Source organism: Entamoeba dispar, genomic scaffold, assembly GCF_000209125.1.
Source record: "Entamoeba dispar SAW760 scf_1105229459687 genomic scaffold, whole genome shotgun sequence".
In the NCBI taxonomy this organism is placed as follows: domain Eukaryota; phylum Evosea; order Mastigamoebida; family Endamoebidae; genus Entamoeba; species Entamoeba dispar.
The window spans coordinates 11,947-28,568 of record NW_001853817.1 but is presented as its reverse complement, the minus strand read 5'-3'; the positions used below and the strand labels follow the sequence as shown (position 1 = coordinate 28,568).

General features: G+C 25.5%; 13 protein-coding genes across 13 annotated transcripts in view, besides 23 other annotated features; 4 read left to right on the top strand and 9 right to left on the bottom strand.

Moving 5' to 3' along the window:
* Nucleotides 1–53: 53 nt before the first annotated feature.
* Nucleotides 54–203: a microsatellite.
* A 161-nt stretch (nt 204–364) lies between these two features.
* Nucleotides 365–1,876, top strand: EDI_163120 (uncharacterized protein; the record flags this gene model as incomplete). The annotated part of the gene is made up of 1 exon (XM_001736037.1): nt 365–1,876. One exon carries the CDS (start codon nt 365–367, stop codon nt 1,874–1,876), a length of 1,512 nt encoding a protein of 503 aa, XP_001736089.1.
* A 24-nt stretch (nt 1,877–1,900) lies between these two features.
* Nucleotides 1,901–2,332, bottom strand: EDI_163110 (uncharacterized protein; the record flags this gene model as incomplete). Its single annotated transcript, XM_001736036.1, has 1 exon — nt 1,901–2,332. The coding sequence occupies one exon, from the start codon at nt 2,330–2,332 to the stop codon at nt 1,901–1,903; it is 432 nt and encodes a 143-aa protein (XP_001736088.1).
* Nucleotides 2,333–2,368: 36 nt separating this feature from the next.
* Nucleotides 2,369–2,420: a sequence feature (AT_rich).
* Nucleotides 2,421–2,573: 153 nt separating this feature from the next.
* Nucleotides 2,574–2,603: a sequence feature (AT_rich).
* A 45-nt stretch (nt 2,604–2,648) lies between these two features.
* Nucleotides 2,649–2,841: a sequence feature (AT_rich).
* Nucleotides 2,842–2,854: 13 nt separating this feature from the next.
* EDI_163100 (serine-threonine protein kinase, putative) lies at nt 2,855–5,317 on the bottom strand (the record flags this gene model as incomplete). The annotated part of the gene is made up of 1 exon (XM_001736035.1): nt 2,855–5,317. One exon carries the CDS (start codon nt 5,315–5,317, stop codon nt 2,855–2,857), a length of 2,463 nt encoding a protein of 820 aa, XP_001736087.1.
* A 97-nt stretch (nt 5,318–5,414) lies between these two features.
* Nucleotides 5,415–6,359, bottom strand: EDI_163090 (uncharacterized protein; the record flags this gene model as incomplete). Its single annotated transcript, XM_001736034.1, has 1 exon — nt 5,415–6,359. The coding sequence occupies one exon, from the start codon at nt 6,357–6,359 to the stop codon at nt 5,415–5,417; it is 945 nt and encodes a 314-aa protein (XP_001736086.1).
* Nucleotides 6,360–6,482: 123 nt separating this feature from the next.
* Nucleotides 6,483–6,526: a sequence feature (AT_rich).
* A 32-nt stretch (nt 6,527–6,558) lies between these two features.
* Nucleotides 6,559–7,149, bottom strand: EDI_163080 (uncharacterized protein; the record flags this gene model as incomplete). The annotated part of the gene is made up of 1 exon (XM_001736033.1): nt 6,559–7,149. One exon carries the CDS (start codon nt 7,147–7,149, stop codon nt 6,559–6,561), a length of 591 nt encoding a protein of 196 aa, XP_001736085.1.
* Nucleotides 7,150–7,156: 7 nt separating this feature from the next.
* Nucleotides 7,157–7,207: a sequence feature (AT_rich).
* Nucleotides 7,208–7,968: 761 nt separating this feature from the next.
* Nucleotides 7,969–8,051: a sequence feature (AT_rich).
* Nucleotides 8,052–8,400: 349 nt separating this feature from the next.
* Nucleotides 8,401–8,450: a microsatellite.
* A 116-nt stretch (nt 8,451–8,566) lies between these two features.
* Nucleotides 8,567–8,694: a sequence feature (AT_rich).
* An 11-nt stretch (nt 8,695–8,705) lies between these two features.
* Nucleotides 8,706–8,734: a sequence feature (AT_rich).
* EDI_163070 (uncharacterized protein) lies at nt 8,709–9,314 on the bottom strand (the record flags this gene model as incomplete). Its single annotated transcript, XM_001736032.1, has 1 exon — nt 8,709–9,314. The coding sequence occupies one exon, from the start codon at nt 9,312–9,314 to the stop codon at nt 8,709–8,711; it is 606 nt and encodes a 201-aa protein (XP_001736084.1).
* A 237-nt stretch (nt 9,315–9,551) lies between these two features.
* Nucleotides 9,552–9,598: a microsatellite.
* A 14-nt stretch (nt 9,599–9,612) lies between these two features.
* On the top strand, nt 9,613–11,418 carry EDI_163060 (uncharacterized protein; the record flags this gene model as incomplete). Its single annotated transcript, XM_001736031.1, has 1 exon — nt 9,613–11,418. The coding sequence occupies one exon, from the start codon at nt 9,613–9,615 to the stop codon at nt 11,416–11,418; it is 1,806 nt and encodes a 601-aa protein (XP_001736083.1).
* Nucleotides 10,082–10,140: a sequence feature (AT_rich).
* Nucleotides 10,172–10,245: a sequence feature (AT_rich).
* Nucleotides 10,416–10,494: a sequence feature (AT_rich).
* Nucleotides 10,629–10,675: a sequence feature (AT_rich).
* Nucleotides 11,419–11,441: 23 nt separating the features above from the next.
* Nucleotides 11,442–11,495: a sequence feature (AT_rich).
* Nucleotides 11,496–11,904: 409 nt separating this feature from the next.
* Nucleotides 11,905–11,956: a sequence feature (AT_rich).
* Nucleotides 11,957–11,966: 10 nt separating this feature from the next.
* Nucleotides 11,967–12,599, bottom strand: EDI_163050 (uncharacterized protein; the record flags this gene model as incomplete). Its single annotated transcript, XM_001736030.1, has 3 exons — nt 11,967–12,150; nt 12,210–12,384; nt 12,434–12,599. 3 exons carry the CDS (start codon nt 12,597–12,599, stop codon nt 11,967–11,969), a joined length of 525 nt encoding a protein of 174 aa, XP_001736082.1.
* A 142-nt stretch (nt 12,600–12,741) lies between these two features.
* EDI_163040 (uncharacterized protein) lies at nt 12,742–13,266 on the top strand (the record flags this gene model as incomplete). Its single annotated transcript, XM_001736029.1, has 1 exon — nt 12,742–13,266. One exon carries the CDS (start codon nt 12,742–12,744, stop codon nt 13,264–13,266), a length of 525 nt encoding a protein of 174 aa, XP_001736081.1.
* A 14-nt stretch (nt 13,267–13,280) lies between these two features.
* Nucleotides 13,281–13,317: a microsatellite.
* A 6-nt stretch (nt 13,318–13,323) lies between these two features.
* Nucleotides 13,324–13,367: a sequence feature (AT_rich).
* A 60-nt stretch (nt 13,368–13,427) lies between these two features.
* Nucleotides 13,428–14,550, top strand: EDI_163030 (uncharacterized protein; the record flags this gene model as incomplete). Its single annotated transcript, XM_001736028.1, has 2 exons — nt 13,428–14,406; nt 14,465–14,550. 2 exons carry the CDS (start codon nt 13,428–13,430, stop codon nt 14,548–14,550), a joined length of 1,065 nt encoding a protein of 354 aa, XP_001736080.1.
* Nucleotides 14,551–14,619: 69 nt separating this feature from the next.
* On the bottom strand, nt 14,620–15,487 carry EDI_163020 (copine-9, putative; the record flags this gene model as incomplete). Its single annotated transcript, XM_001736027.1, has 2 exons — nt 14,620–14,792; nt 14,839–15,487. The coding sequence occupies 2 exons, from the start codon at nt 15,485–15,487 to the stop codon at nt 14,620–14,622; spliced, it is 822 nt and encodes a 273-aa protein (XP_001736079.1).
* Nucleotides 14,797–14,833: a sequence feature (AT_rich).
* Nucleotides 15,488–15,575: 88 nt separating the features above from the next.
* Nucleotides 15,576–15,656: a sequence feature (AT_rich).
* On the bottom strand, nt 15,653–16,380 carry EDI_163010 (proteasome subunit beta type-4 precursor, putative; the record flags this gene model as incomplete). The annotated part of the gene is made up of 2 exons (XM_001736026.1): nt 15,653–16,085; nt 16,136–16,380. The coding sequence occupies 2 exons, from the start codon at nt 16,378–16,380 to the stop codon at nt 15,653–15,655; spliced, it is 678 nt and encodes a 225-aa protein (XP_001736078.1).
* Nucleotides 16,087–16,121: a sequence feature (AT_rich).
* A 24-nt stretch (nt 16,381–16,404) lies between the features above and the next one.
* Nucleotides 16,405–16,452: a microsatellite.
* Nucleotides 16,453–16,573: 121 nt separating this feature from the next.
* EDI_162900 (myosin light chain kinase, putative) overlaps nt 16,574–16,622 on the bottom strand; it is a gene marked incomplete at both ends in the record, with an annotated part of 1,206 nt that continues 1,157 nt past the window's right edge. Inside the window, one exon of the mRNA XM_001736025.1 lies at nt 16,574–16,612. Coding sequence (XP_001736077.1) covers nt 16,574–16,612 — 39 coding nt within the window. The remainder of the gene's footprint in view (nt 16,613–16,622) is intronic.

Sequence of the window (16,622 nt, the reverse complement as noted above, 5' to 3'; positions counted from 1 at the left end):
TTATTCTTATATTACTTTTATTAAATTTGTTATTTTTCTTCTGAAACTACTCATTCTTTTCTTTTACAATTTCTTTTCTTCTTTCTCATCTCTTTCATTCCTCCTTCTCTTATTTTCTTATTCATTTTCTTCTCCCTATCTTCTTTTCCCCTTTCTTTACTCTCTCTCCTTTTTTTTCTTTCTTCTTTTTTTTATCTTTTCTTCTGATGGTCTTTTTTAATCTAAATCCTTTTTCTTTATTCTAATATTTGTTTTTTATTTTGTTTTGGCAAAACGTGTTTGAAGAATTTAGAACTGGAATAAAACTGAGATATTTTACAATTTGTAATCAACTTTTTAAAAGGAAAGATCTGTTAAATTATTTATGATTATTATCTTGTTGAGTTTAGTCAATTTAGTGTTTGGTCAAGTAACAGGCTGTATGACAAGATGGTACACAGCCATTAGTGATAACATTGGAAGTCAAAACGGAATGGTGGCAAGTCAAGTACTAAGAAATCCAGACTGTTTTAGTCAAATTAATGATTACAAAAGATTAGTTGCAGGACATTTAACAAATATGGAGTGTTATGTTTATGAAAAACATCTTATTAAACAAATTTCTGATTATAACTCTAGTAGATGTGGACAGTGTTTGGAAATTACAGGACCTACTCAAAGACCTTTTGTGTGTATGATAGCAGGAACATTTAAAACAAAACCAAACCATAATTTAACAGAATCCGATTTAGAAAGAATTGTATTTGTAAATGATGATAATTATAATTATATTGCAACTATTGTACACGCCTCTGCGAACCATGCAACTCAAGTGACGGTAAGAGCTGTTTCTTGTCCATTTCAATACAATCCATCACTTGTAATAATTGGTGAAGATTTATTAAGAAAAGGAATGGTAAAAGTTCAAGTGATTAATTCTAATACAATTCACAAGTATCTCATCTATGAAAATAAACAATATAGAATGAATAATGAAGATGGCACTTATTCACTTCCACTGTTCAGTGATAAAACAGTAAAATTAGTTTCATGGAATGACCGACAGATTGTTTTTAAAAACATTAGTACAATAAATGCTTCTTTATATTTTCCTGGTGAGACTCAATTTACTGAACTGGATAGATCCAATCGATGTAAATTTGTACCACAAAATCAAACATTTGGTTCAACAGTTTCAACAATGGATCCTTCCCCGATTAATAGATATTTTACATGGACTCCAACACTTACTTATTCAAATGAAACAAAAAAAGTATTTAATATATTTGGAACCAACCAATTAATATTTGACAATAATTTAAATAACGCATTATTTACTTTTACATATCCATCTGTTATGAAACTTACAGAAATATTTAAGGTATTTATTCTTCGTTTTAATTTTAAATCAAAAGAAAACATACTAATTAATTCGTTTAAATTAGTAATTGAAGACTTTAATGATAAACTTGGTATTACTCAACAAATTGTTTGTTCACTAGACCAAATGAAAACAACATTATTTGAAAATGAAATGAAAATTGAAGTTTCTTTAAATTCACGACAGTGTGAAGGGTTTGTGAGTGGTATTCAAATGAAAATAACAACAGGACCAACAACCAATTTAACTTTAAAAGAAGCTCAACTAAGTTATCAAGACTCTTATAACGAAGTGAATCAATGTGGGTTTGAAACATTATATTGTAATTCGAGGGAATGTACTCCTGAAGGAATGTTTAATAAAGGATGTGAACCAAATTGTGGGTCTTGTGTTGTTGGGTATCAATGCAATTCTATTGGAAAATGTGTTAAAAAACAACCAAAAAATACAAGAAATAGTGGTAATATTATACCAATCGCTATGTCTCTATTTATCGTAATAGCCTTTGTATTCTAATTGAATTAAGGTGTGTCATTTATTTTATTGCACCCATAGAATAACTATAAAAGTGAATACAATAAATACAATTCCAACACTAAACCACCTTGGAATAGTGAATAGTTGTCTTTCTTGTTCAGCTGTCATACCTGGACCTATATCATGATTGAATAAACTTAAAAAATTGTTTGAAAACGTTTCATTACTTGCCTCATAATGTTGGGCTGGTCGTTGGTTATTATTTTCATCGTCTAGATCTTTATTAGAACTATTCACTTCATTTTTAATTGGAGCATTTGTGCCCTCTTCATTAAAGATTGAAACTAATGAATCTAATGTTATTGGATTACTACAAAACGGACAATTTCCAGGCACCTTACCTTTAATACACTTCCAACAAAAAGTATGACCACATTGTGTGATAACGGGTTGTTTAGGTTCATTATAACATACCAAACACTGTAATTCTGACATAACTTTTTAATTTTTTGAGTTCTTATTTGATAATTCATATAAATATTATAAAACATAAAATTTAATCTCCTTAAAAAAAATATAAAATCACCTTCAGTGTATTAAGAGAGAGAACAGTTAACTTTGTTTTAGTGATATAAAAAAGAGGTAGCTAAGCATTTAGTGTGGTGCCTAAATTTTTCTATGATAGTGTATTATGTAATCAGTAACATTATTAGCACTCACAACTATAATAGTTGACTAATAAAAATTTTTTAAGATATAAATTATTGTTATTGAGGAAATATAGTTAAAATATAGGTTTAATGTTAGAAAGTATTTATTAATATTAATATTATAATTCTGGAAAGAGAAAAATATAACAATATAGTTAAATAAAAAAAAATCATTAAAGTATATTTATTAATTAACTTAATAAATTGAAATTAAAAATAACTTAGTATTAAAAAGATAAATATTTTTATTCATTAAATTTTTTTATATTTTTAAAATAATAATATAAAAATAAACGGAATATTTAAATTAAAGTACTATTTCTTGGTCGTTAAATGAGTTATGAGAAGAATTGCTTTTGCTTTGTTCAGGATTGATAAAAACAACAGAATTTCTTTTGTCAAATGAATTTTGAATATTTGATTGACTTTGAGATGGTGAGACATTTAATTTCATTTGTTTTACTATTCCATCAATTAAATGAAGAATTTCATCGAATTGAGGTCTATCTTTTGGGTTATGTTTCCAAGATTGTTCAATAATGGTTTTAATCAAACAATCTTGTGGTAACTCTATTCGTTTACCACTTCCAACAAATTTTAAAATTGATTCTGAATCTGGGAATTTCTCTGGATCATATGGATCTCTACCTAACCAAATTTCAGTACAACAAATAGCAAATGAAAAAACATCTGATTTTAATGTCATATCTTGTTCTCCAGTATTTAGTTCTGGTGCCATATACATTGGAGTACCAATATTTTGAATTCCTGTTTTACCTAATGATTCAATAAATGAACGTGAAGTTCCAAAATCTGTAACTTTACATACAACAGGATCAAAAGGATTCTTTGAATAGACCAAGATATTGTCAGTTTTTAAATCATGATGGATGATATCATTTTGATGAAGATAATCCATACCAGATGCAATGTCATGACAAAATCTTAATTTTAATTCAATGGACATTGAATTAGTCTTAATATATTTTCTTAATGACCCTAATGGACAAAATTCAGTTACTAATGCTAAAGTATCTGAGCTTGTTACACTTCCAATGAAATTAATAATAAATGGACATCTAATCTTTTCTAGTAATTCAACTTCTTGAAGGAAATTAGGTAATAAATCATTTAAATCAAATAAATCAGTTTTCATAACTTTAACTGCAACATCAACTCCTCTCCATTCTGCTCTATAAACAATACCAAATGTACCTGAACCAATAGGAGGATGATGTAAATGAATTTCTTCATAATCCAACTTAGTAGATAAAGTAGATTCAGCTTGAAGAGGAAGATATAAATGGAATTTACGTATTCTTTCAGTGTGATGTTTTTTTGATGATTTAGAAGATTGTTGAGATTGTTCATGTGAAGAATTTTTATCAGAACCTCCTGACTTATTACTTATGTTTGATAAAGAAGAGAAAGATCTTCTTGGTTCTCCTTGTTGTTGAGAATTTTCAGAAACATGAGATGAATTTTGAGAGAGTTGGTCTAACATTTCTGGATTTTCTTTTTTAATATTCTTTAAAATTGAATTTAGTTGACCAAACCTAATAGTAACTGGAACACGTTCATTAATAACAGTTGTACATTTTAAACATACCATTGCTTGGATGTCAACACTTTGATACTGTCTTAATGATCCAGTAACAGGTTTAAATGTTATATCATATTTAAGATATTCTCCTGCATGGAATGTATAATGAAGAACTTCTTTCCAATTATTTGTAATAGTAAAAGTATATGAATATACTTCTCCTACTTCAACTCGTTCTTCTTGGAAATCAATTGAAGGTGGGTCAATTGTAAAATATGGATTTGATGATTTAACATCAATAAACTGTGAATTTTCTTTATTAAAAGGAATAATTGTTGTTTCAAAGAAAGGCAAAGCTCCTTCCATTTCTTTTAATTCATTTTTAATTTTAGAGGTAACTTTCCAATGGACAATACCACTAACACATCCAATCAATATTAAAAATATCCAATAAGGTATTAAAATTCTACCAATAAAATCTGCTGCTGCAAGTCCATAACTTTTGTCTCTACAATTCTTTGAATTATAACTATACCAACCTTCTTGACATTCACATTCATAACATCCATCTCCATTATCACATTCTTCTTCTTCATCTAATTTTCCATTTCCACATTTAGTTGATAAACAATATTCACGTGCTTTTTCATATTTAACATATCCTTCTTGACATAAACAATGATCACATCCTTTACCTCCATCACATTCTTCATTTTGATCTATAACTCCATTATTACATGTTGAAGGAGAGCATTTAGTTATTCCATTGATAGTGATTGGTGTAAAACCAAAATAACATTTACATGTCTCAGCACAATACTTATCTTCCTGAGCAGATAAATCACATTCTTCACCATCATCAATTTTACCATTCCCACATAATGAACATCCACCATTATCTACATACCCATCTTCACAAATACAAATACCATTATTATTACAAAATCCATGTTCTCCACATCCAAATGGACAAACTGTTTTAAACGTAACATTAACAGTTCCAATATTATTTTCATCTACTGAAACAAAAATAAAATAATTCTTTGTAGGTTCTAATGGAGCAACCATTCGAGCTAATTTAGAATTTTCACAATTTGAAGCCACATAACGAGAACATGTTGCTTTACTTGATGAACACGAAAATTCTGTTAATGATTCGTTTTGATTTACTTCAATAAGTTGAATAGAAACACTATAATTTAAAGAACTATTACACGTATCTATCATAATAGTTTCATCTGATCCTTTAATTTTAAACCATTGTCCTCGTAAAATTTTTGATACACAAACAGAATTTGAATTAACTGAATATTCATAATTTAATTCAAAAGTATATTGTAATTGAAAGTTCATTCCAATTTAACTGTTTATAATAAGTACTACAAGGATGAGCAATAGATGTAAAAAGCATTTTAAACCAATTACTAATAATTTGACCATATGGTAAATGAATATGAAGATACCTTACTTCATCACTATTTACATAAACAACCATTCTAGGAGAATGGATATAAGCACTTATATCATTATTAGAATCAAGACAGTAATTATGATGTGAAACTGAATTTCCAGATGCACAATTCTTTTGTTCACTAATAGCAAAATCATTTCCAATAACTTTCTTTTGTTGTTCAGCAAATTCAATTTCTTCTGAAGTATAATGTTTATCTGTTTCTGCTACAATCCATCCACCTATTGTAGATCTTAAAGCAATCCATGCACCATATACATATGGTTTATCTTGAGAAGCATAAGGAGTACATCTATTAATTTGAATAGGAAAATACATTCCAGGTGCATCTAAAATTATTGTTTGATGTTCAGATGTCATAGTAACATTTCTATATTCATCTGGAGTACCTTTCATTTCAAACCATTCTTGACACCCCCAAATACGGTTTGGTAATGGTCTACAACCTCCAATAGTATTATAAATATATCCTTCTTTACAATTTGAACAATCATCAGTAAAACCTGATGATGATGAACATGAAATACATACATCTGGTGTTGTACATCCTCCAATACATGAATTCCCATACATACATTGCATAGTACAATTTCCTTTTCCATCAGAAATATAACCATTATTACAATAACACAGATTGGTACAACCATCATTTCCATCACATTCTTCACTAAATGAGTCCCAAATACCATCACCACAACTACCAGTTTGTTTAAATTCGTCTAATGTTGAAGAAGGAATAATCAATGAAGGTGATAGAGTAATAAATAACGAGAGTAATATCAGAAGTATTATTCTCATAACTTCTTGTTTAAGTAATTAAAAGATTGAATCTCTTTTAAAATAAGATAATTAAAAACAAAAAGAAGGTTTTAGAAAGAAATAACATTTCTTAATTAAATGAATCTTTAAAAACTGTTTTTGTTTAATAATAAAAAGAATAATAAAATAAATACAATTAAAAAAATCCTATAGACAGAACCAATAATAATTTATTGATTCATTCTCTGATACAAGAACAGAAAATATTTCTAATTGTTGTATCATTAAGACTAATAATAGCATGGTACTCTTCAGCAATTGTTTTATTTAAATAATCATTTATTAATTCTCCTTTTTCCATTAAATCATCAACATCCATAATATATTCTCCATGTAAATAAACTCTTTGAATTCTATCAATTCTAAGACTTTTTTCAGTTTTTCTAGAAAGACGAGCATCAAAGAAATAACCCATTTCTAAACATAAATCATAAAGAATATTAATAACAAAAATCTTCTTATTCTTTTCAAATCTTCTAAACGCTGTTTGTTTGTTCATTCCTTTACGACATTCTTCTTCATATAATGGTCTACAAAAGTGATCTGCTAATTTCATTACTTCAATTTCTTCATCATTAATTTTAATGGTTTTAACTTTAGGCATACAATGTCTAACAATTGTTTGTTTTCTTGGTTTCTTAATAATAAATTGACAAAATGGATTAAGAAGTCCAATAAGAAGAGCTTGTTGCATAGTTTCGTAGTTTTGAAGTTTTCTTTTATTAACAATATACTTTGGAGTTTTTGGTACTTGTTGTTCAATAGACATGTGGTGGTTATATATTTTTTAAAATTAAATAGGTTTAAATAATTGTATTAAATATTTTCTCTTCAGTCTTTATTCTCTTTTTACCCCTATTTTTTAATATACAACAACAATATCTTTTTTTCATTCATGTAGTTAGAAATCATTTTTCTTTTTTTTTTTCTCTTTTTTCAAAAAAGGAGTTTGTTTTAACTCTCTCAAATACAAAACTTGTTTTCTTCTCTACTTTCTATTTTGATCAGAGTTATGTTGATCGTTAATTCTTTGTTTAATTATTTTAAACTAAGAAAAATAACCACCTGATAACTCTATAATTATTTTTTTCTTTTCTATCAAGAATTTTTCCTGTTTTTCATTCTTGAAATTGAACTTTCAAATCAAAGTCGACATCTATATTTAGAATATTTATTTTAGTTAACAACATTTTATGTATCATTTATTTACAGTTCCTTTAATCTTATAAATAAATGAGCTAAATTAAGTCTTATAAATTAAAAAACCATTTTTGTTTTGATGTCTGTTGTTCTCAATCAAACAGGAATCTATAAAGATTCATGAACAAAGAGATAATAGTGTAAAGAATGAATATTTGAATTATTTTTCAACCAAAACGATTAAAACGAGTTAGTTTATTTATGTGAGAATTTTTTCATTTGAACAACCATTTAAGGAAGTTCTATAATAGATCTAATAACTAACAAATATACTATCTCACTTGGGTTGAAATATTTTACTTTCAATAAAATAAATTATCACAATAAATTTCTACTCACTTCCAACTAGCACACTACATTTTCACTACTAAACATTATGACTATTATCAAATTTTATGTTATTGATAATAAACAAATTTATTAATACTTTTATTATGATAAGGTTTGAATTATTTATTTTATTTTTAATTACTTGTTAGGAGATATCTAATTTGATTTACTTTTTGGGATATTTTGGAGTGATTAAAATATAGTTAAAATATATTGTCTCAACAGTCAATTCATTTATTTTTCAAATTTTTTCTAATGTTCTTATGAAATCTTTAAAACAATATACTTATTAATTAAGTTATAGTAAATACTCAGTTTGTTATTACAATTCTTATCTCTCTATTAAATCCTTTTACTCTTCTTTTGTATTATTAATAATGTATATTTTTTCTTCTTTACTACTTTAAAATTCTCATATATTTAATTAGTATTATTATTGTAAACAAGAATTATTTTGATTGTATGGTATTTTTATGGATTTTTGATGGTCAATTAAGTAGAATAAGATTTAAATAAAATGAATAAAAATATAATAAAATATGATTTTACAATAGTGTTTCATGTAACAAATCAACAATTATTTAAACAATCAAAAAAGTTTCATTCATAAAAATAATCAAAATAGAAGAAGTTGTATGACTTTTTATTTGAAGCAGATATTTATTATTAATTATTCGATTTAAATATTATTTATAATAATAAATATAAGTTAAAATATGTAACATTAAAATCCATTAGTATAGTTAAAATAAAATATTAACAAAAAAAACTAAAAGTATAAAATCAATGACAAGGTTTTTATAAATAATTTTTTTCAATAAATTGGATAACAACTTTATCTTTTTGTTGTAACGTAAATTCTCTATGAGTAATATTTGTTTTTGAAAACAGATAGTCATTGATAAGAGTCCCTTGAATACTTATTTCTTTTTCATTAGCAATTAATGTTGAACGATAATAAACTTCTTCAATAAAATCAATTTTAGATTTATTTACTTTATTTCTCATTTTTGATGTAAAAATAATAAATCCATATTCAAATAATATATCTATCAACAAATCAAATAATATTACTATCTTTTCATCTTCAAATCTTCTTGTAGCATTCTTCTTTGATAGTCCTGATGCAATTACCTCGTCATAATATTTAAGACATTGTTTATTTAAATACTCTCCAATTTCAAAATTTTCATTGTTAAAATTTAATATTTTTACATGAAATAATTGTCTTGTGGTACTTGCTTTCTTACGTGGTCTTTCATATGTAATAGTGCAAAACTGATTAACTAATCCAATAAGATATGACAATTGTATTGCCTTCTTATTTTTGATATATCGAGAATCTAAGGTGTGTTTTCTTTTCTTTTCCATTGTTATCTTTTTCTTCGAAGATGTTGCTTCCATATTGTAAATTCAAGTTAATCAATTTTTAGAAAGGATTTCAAAAATAACTTGAATTTTTAATTTAATTTTTTGAATCTGTACTAAAAATGAAACGAGTGATAAAATGTGGATACGAATCCGCCTGAACTAAAATAAAAGTTTATTTTTATCAAATTCCTTTTTCTATTATAACATATTCATTATTGATTCAACATTCCTCGATAACGTTGAAAAGTTAATTCTTTTGGAAAATTAGCTAAAAAAATAAAAAAGTAAAAAATAAAAAAAACAAAAATAAAATAAAAGATTTTGTTTTAAAATGGACACATTCTATTTAATGAATATTGCATTATATCTAAAAAATCTCAAAGACGTTTATTCTTTTCTTCTTATTTCTAAAAAATGTAAAGAAGCACTCAGTAGATTAAAAATTAATCCATTTATTAATGAATTTAATGACACTGAGTGTTTTGAAAAAACAATACACTTTATTCTTATTACATTTCCTTCCTTAGAAACTCTTTCTGTTCCATACAAATTTTTTAAATTATTTCTTTCTTCACATAATTTTCATAAAAGAATTCAAATTAATTCACCTACAATTTTTGATTCTAACTTATTCATTAATTTAGATGAAGGTTATTATAATAAAGATATTTATTCTTCAATTTCTTCAATTGAAAATGGATTTTCATTATTTGAATTAAAATTAATGACATCATTAGAAAAAGTAACAATTGAAAATATTACTTTATTAGAAAATCTTATTTTACTTCCACATATTCAAGAAATTATAATTATTAATACTATTAATGATGATGATATTAATTATTTTAATTCTATTATTCATCAAATGAGAAAAAGTAATATGAATATGCATATTTTATTTAAAATTATTTTAAAAAATACTATTCATTTATCTATTACAAATTATATCATTTTACTTAAATTACAACAATTATGTCGTTTAGAAATTTATGACTTTAGAGATAAATCTATTCAATGTTATACTGATGATTATTGGTTACTTCCTTCTTTTATTACTTTGCCTGAAATTACTTTACTTCATTCAAATTATTCAAAATTACTTTTAAAACTTAATCAATATATAAAACCACAATCATTAAATATAAATTCTTTAATAGAGAATAAAGAATTATATGAAATTCTTTCTTTATTAGAAATAAATAATTATTTTATTCTTCCGTTTAATTCTTATCAAAACAAATTACTTCATTTTCAAAATAATTGCCTCAACACTATTCAACTTGTTGGACTAAAAAAAATAAATGTTCAAATTCCAAAAATTATTACACTCCAAATAACATTATGTTCTAATATAAATATAACTAATAATTATTGTAATTATTTTATTATAAAATGGAGTCATCATTGTTCATTCAATTCTACTGATATTAGTCAAATTAAAATTCTTCAATGTCATGATATTTCATTAATTAATAACCAAATTAAACCAATTGAAATTGAAGCAATAAAATTTAATAATTCTTCTCTGTCCCATCTTAATTGTTCTCTGTCATGTACTTTATGTAACTATCTCACTGTAACTGATTGTTCTCTTTCATATCTTTCACTTTCTGATTGTGTATCTCTTATTATAAATTCAAACATTTTTTCTTCTTCATCAAACTTTGTTAATGTTTCAATTTATAATGTTAATTCAAGTACAATTTATCTTCCTGAATTAATTGAATTAAACGCTTCGTTATCTTCACTATTATCAGTTATTTGTCCTTTAACAGATTTAGTTCCAACAGAATTGATTCAATCATCCACTAACTTAGATAATATTGTTCATTTAAATATTAATAACAGAGAACTTAAACTTATAGAACCTTTATTATGTCCAATTTCATTTGATGGTGATATTTCTATTTCAATTTCTCATAAAGTTAATACTCCTCTTAATATTATACAATGCTCAAATCTTAAATTATCTTCATTTGGTTATAGAATTAAATCTCTTATAATTAATAATGTTGATGTCTTAACTTTATCTAATTGTCAAATAGAAATTCTTAAAGCAAACCATATTCAAAAATTAATCCTATCTAATAACTCACAAATACTATCTTCATCTATAATAAAACTTGATCATTTATAACTCATTATTCTTTCTTCTTTTTCTTATTTTTTATTAAAATTCATTCTTATTTATTATTTTAATCTAAAAATAAAAAAGTTAGATACTTCTAAATATTAGAAGCTTTTTTCACTTAAATCTACTATTTAATTATTTGTCTTACAACTACTTTCATTTTATTTGAAAAAAAAAACGCTCAACTTATTTCATTTTTATACAAACTAAGTATTATTCATTTTCTATTTATGAATTATATACAAGATATTTTTAACAACTACAGAAACTTACTTATTGTTTATTTTATCATATAGAATAGAATTACTTATCAAGATACTTAATTTTATCAATAATATTATTACAACAAGATAATATACATTTAATTATAAAGTCAAATCATATCAAAGATTAAAATATAGTTTATTAATTCAATTATTGGATAAAAAAAAACTAAACATAGCATATGCTAATTGTTGATAATAGCTAAAATAGTAAACATACTCTTCTTTGAAAAATAGTTTATATTTAATAATTATTTTAAATGTAAAACAATTAAATTATTGTTACTTTTGTTATTCTTCTTGTTCATTAATTCCATCAAACTTTGAAATATCATCTTCAGTCACTCTAACAATAAATTGAGAAGCTTTGATTAATTCTCCTTTATAAAAAAGATAAACATAAAATAATCCTCCACATAATTCTATCAACCCTCCAAATAAAGTCCAATAGTTTAAACAACATAAAATACCACTTCTATATAGTTAATATAAGTTTATCTTCTTTGATACTTTTATCAGTCAAAAAAAACAAACATTAAAAAGAAATATATCTTGAAGTAAGGTTCATATAATTTTTGAATAAAAACACCATCCATCTGAACTGGTTTTTCAATGACATATGTTATTACTGAAGAAACAATAGCTATTCCTCCAATTAACTGATTCCATCCAAGCCAACATAATGAGATTATTCCTAGAATTAGTTGAACTAAAATATTAAGTACTTTTATTAAAATAAACAAAAAAATCCAGCAAACATGGAATGGATGCAAGTGTAACTTTTCTTACAATGTCAAGATAATCTGACTTATAATACTCCTCTATATCAATATACTTAGAAAGGAAATTGAAACCTCGAGCACGTATGATCTGATAAAATGTTACTAGTCGTTCCCAACGAGTTGGTGGATCAACAGGAGACATAGAAACTGATCACAAAGAGAGTACCACATATATAAATCAAAGAAAAGATCACTTTCCCTTTGTCTCTTTTTCAAATGACCCATGAAAAAAAAAAAACAAAAACGAAAAAAAATAAACTGTTGAATTTAAAGTTCTTCATATAATGAGCACTCAAGAAGGTGATGAGGATGATGGAAATCTTGAAGTAAAATTATCAATTAGAGGAGATGGAGAAAGGTTTCATATTAACATGGAACAACCAATATTATTAAGACTTCCTGAAGATGAAGCAAAAGTGTTGAGAGAACAAATTCGAAGTGGTGGTGTTGATTTTAATATTGACATTCCTCAAGGAGAAAATTCTGGTAAATGTACTTTTAATGGAAAAGAATTCTGTGCAACACTTGTTCGTCTTCCATGTGTTGTTGAAACTCATAAATCATATGATGATGTTGCTTTATATAAAACTGGTGATATTGGACAAGCAATTATCATTCATGAAAAAGATAATATTCCTAAGATCGATGATAGCGGTAGACTTAAATCTGGACTTACTCCTCCAACTAATAGAATTGTAAATAAATTCCAAAAACCAATGACACACGCAGAAAAAGAAAGAATGAAAGAATTACACAAGGAGATTAAGAGTAAAGTAAATGACCTTCCTAAATCAGAAGAAGATAACTAAATTATATTTTAATAATTTTTATTTTTATATTTTTACTTTTATTTTTATTTTATAAACTATTTAATAATAAATTTTATAGTAGTAAAATTGTATTAATAAAAGAAAATGGAAAGTCATAAAACATCTCTTTTATTGGATGACCAGTTTGTCTAATTAAGGTAATGGAAAATAATACTTTTGAATCACAACCAACAAGCGACAGTCTTGTTGGAGGAGAGAGGAATAAAGGAGAAGACGAAATTGAAGTTATGAAATTATGGAAAGATGAAATTGATCATAAAAAGAATTCAGTAGATAAAGAGATTAGTGACACAGAAATTGAAGTTGGAATAGAAACATCAAACGGACTAGAAGAACAAGAACTAGTAAAAGAACCACAAGAACAAAATCGTATTATTAAAAAGTTTGAATTTAAAGTTTATACGAAGAATCAACCTCAATACATTAATCTTATTAACAAAGAAAAAGAAGAAACAAAACCAAGAAGATCTAGTTTTTCTAATAAAAAAAGTATTGAAATAATTAAACTTCCACCATTTAATGAACTTAAATTACCTAGACTAACTGCAATTTCATCTGACAACCAAACAAGTCTTAATCAAAATATTCAATACCAACAACCAGGTTTTTTTGTACCACAGTCAGAAATAATTGATAATACTCAAGAGATGATACAACAAAAAGAAGAATTCTCGTTATATCCTACAGTTTCTTTTTCTACTGACAATGAACAATATGACTATTGTAATTCTTTTATTAATCAAACAGAACAACAATATCTTCAAACAGAACAACAATATCGAATAAATGATGAATTTTCTAATTCTCTATTAATTCCAAATAAAATTGGAATTAATATAAATGCTAATTACCCATACCAAATATTACAAATGAATAGAGATAATTCTATTACTCAACCTCAACTACTTCAAAATGAAATTTTAAGTGAACAACAATCTTATTTAGATTTTAATTCTTTGTCTACTTATATTATTGATTTTTGTGCTCAAAATCAAAACATTAGTTTTCAAATTACTGACTCTTTTATTAAATTAACTGGTCCTAATAATACCTGTCTTACTTTTAATCAAAATGACCCAATAGACCCTCTATTACATTTTCAACTTCCTATTGTAAATGGTTTGTTATTTGTTATTTCTATCTTTTTTACTTTTAATATTCTTCTCACAACCATTAGATTCTGAACCATTACGATTAGAATCTTTTTCAACAATTCCTATCTCTATTACAGAATTATTATCTCTCTTCTTTCATGTGAATTAATTCAACTTTTTCTTTTTTGTTTTCTTTTATAAAAAAGAAAATGCTTCTAATTAATAAAACTAATGAAAGTTAATTATCTAAATAACCATGTTCCTTAATAAATGCATATTGGTCAGGTATTTCTTGTAATGCCTTAACAGCAAATACAACGTCTTGAAGGTCAGGACGAACAGAAACAACTTCATAGAAATTAACAAATTGAAAGTTATCGAACTTACTTTCAGTTAAATTATCATCATAATCTACTTTTATTAGTTTAATTGAATTAAAATAAAATAAAAAACAAACTTTCCATCTTATCAAATGGTCCATCTCCAACACCAATAGTAACAATAGAAAGTGGGTAATTAGATGCTTCAACAATAGCTGCCGTAGTGTCTTTTTCATTATCAACTTGACCATCACAAATAATTAAAAGTATATGATAAGAATGTGTGGTTCGAACAATGTCAATTGCTTTTCTAATTAATGGTGCAAAATTTGTTGGTCCAGACATTTGAACACTTGGTGTTATTTCATTGTATCTTCTCAAAACTTCAGCAACTCCAGCACATGGAGCTTCATTAGGCATAAATGAAAATAAACTTTTATTGGTGGTAGTAACATCTCCAAATCCATATGTTGGAATTAATCTGTCATCATCAAAAGGTTCTAAAGCACGTCCAATGGCATCAATAACCCGTTGATATGGGTTGAAAATAGGAAATTGTGGATTAATATAATGTAAACATTGTCCACCAAATGACACTTTTCCAGTCCATGTATTTGATTTAGTATAATCAATACCAATAAGTAAATTAGAACTTTCTAGTCCTGCACTTCTTAATGCTTGTTGGAGTTCTTCCATAGTTGAGAATTGATCAGGAATGGTATGTTTTTTTGGTCCTGAATGAGAAGTAGTTTTCTTGGATGAAGGTTTTGTATTTTGACTTCCCATAATAAATTAAATAACTTATGATTTGGAGTTGTTGATTTTTATAGTTAAAAGAGACACAAAAAGAGACAGCTCAATTCTCTTGAGTTACAAATTTTCATTAATTTTGTTATTCTTTTTTTAGAAATTAAAACAATGAAATTAAAATATTATTTTGTGTAATTTAAATTAAGCAATTATATCCCATTTACCTGTTGTATCTATAGCAATTGGTCCAATAATATCTGACCCTTCTGAATCTACTACACCTAAAAGATATTGACTTCCTGCCCAACAATGATTTAAATAAAGAATTTTCATACATCTCTCAATTAGATGTTCAGCTTCTTCTCGAGACATATGGTCTTTCCATTCTTTTCGTAATAGTGGCATAGCCATATGAGCACCAATACCACTAGCAACATAATTTTCTGTAAATGATGTACCATACATATCAGTTTGTCCAAGGAAAATTTCATCTTTTTTAACTCCTCCAACAATCAATGTAACAAATAATGGTTTTTGATCACATCTATGTTCATATAAAATACGTTGGGCATAACTATATAATTCACTTGGTTTAAATCCGTTTTCTTTACCTTCACAACATTCATCACCATTTCTATTTAAATTAAATACAAATAATAATTTATTATTTGAAGAATAACAAACACTTTCTTTTGTAATGTTTCATTTAATTCAATGAAATCAGAATATTCACCTGAACCACCAATTAATGTATATTTCCCTAATTTTATAATTCGTTCTAAATCTTTGAATAATGCCATAGATCCATATGATCCAAGTGTATCTGCTGCAATAAGAATTCCATTATCATACTTAATACCAATAACAGAAGCTGTACCTAACACAACTCCAGTTGGTTGTTGAATAGGAACATCAATTAATTTATTCATGAAATAATCTTTAGTTCAAATGAGTTCTTTTTTTTCAATCTTCTCTTCTTTTTATTTTTTTCTCTTTTTATTGAATTATTAGGTTTTCCTAATTTCTTATTAATTTTTTAAGGGTTTCTCAATTTCAAAGAATAATTACATAAATGAAAAAAAGGAAAACAAAATTGTTTGAATACATTTATTAACTTTTTTATTAAGAACTTGTATCTTTATGCGTTGTCATATCAACATCCTAATAATTA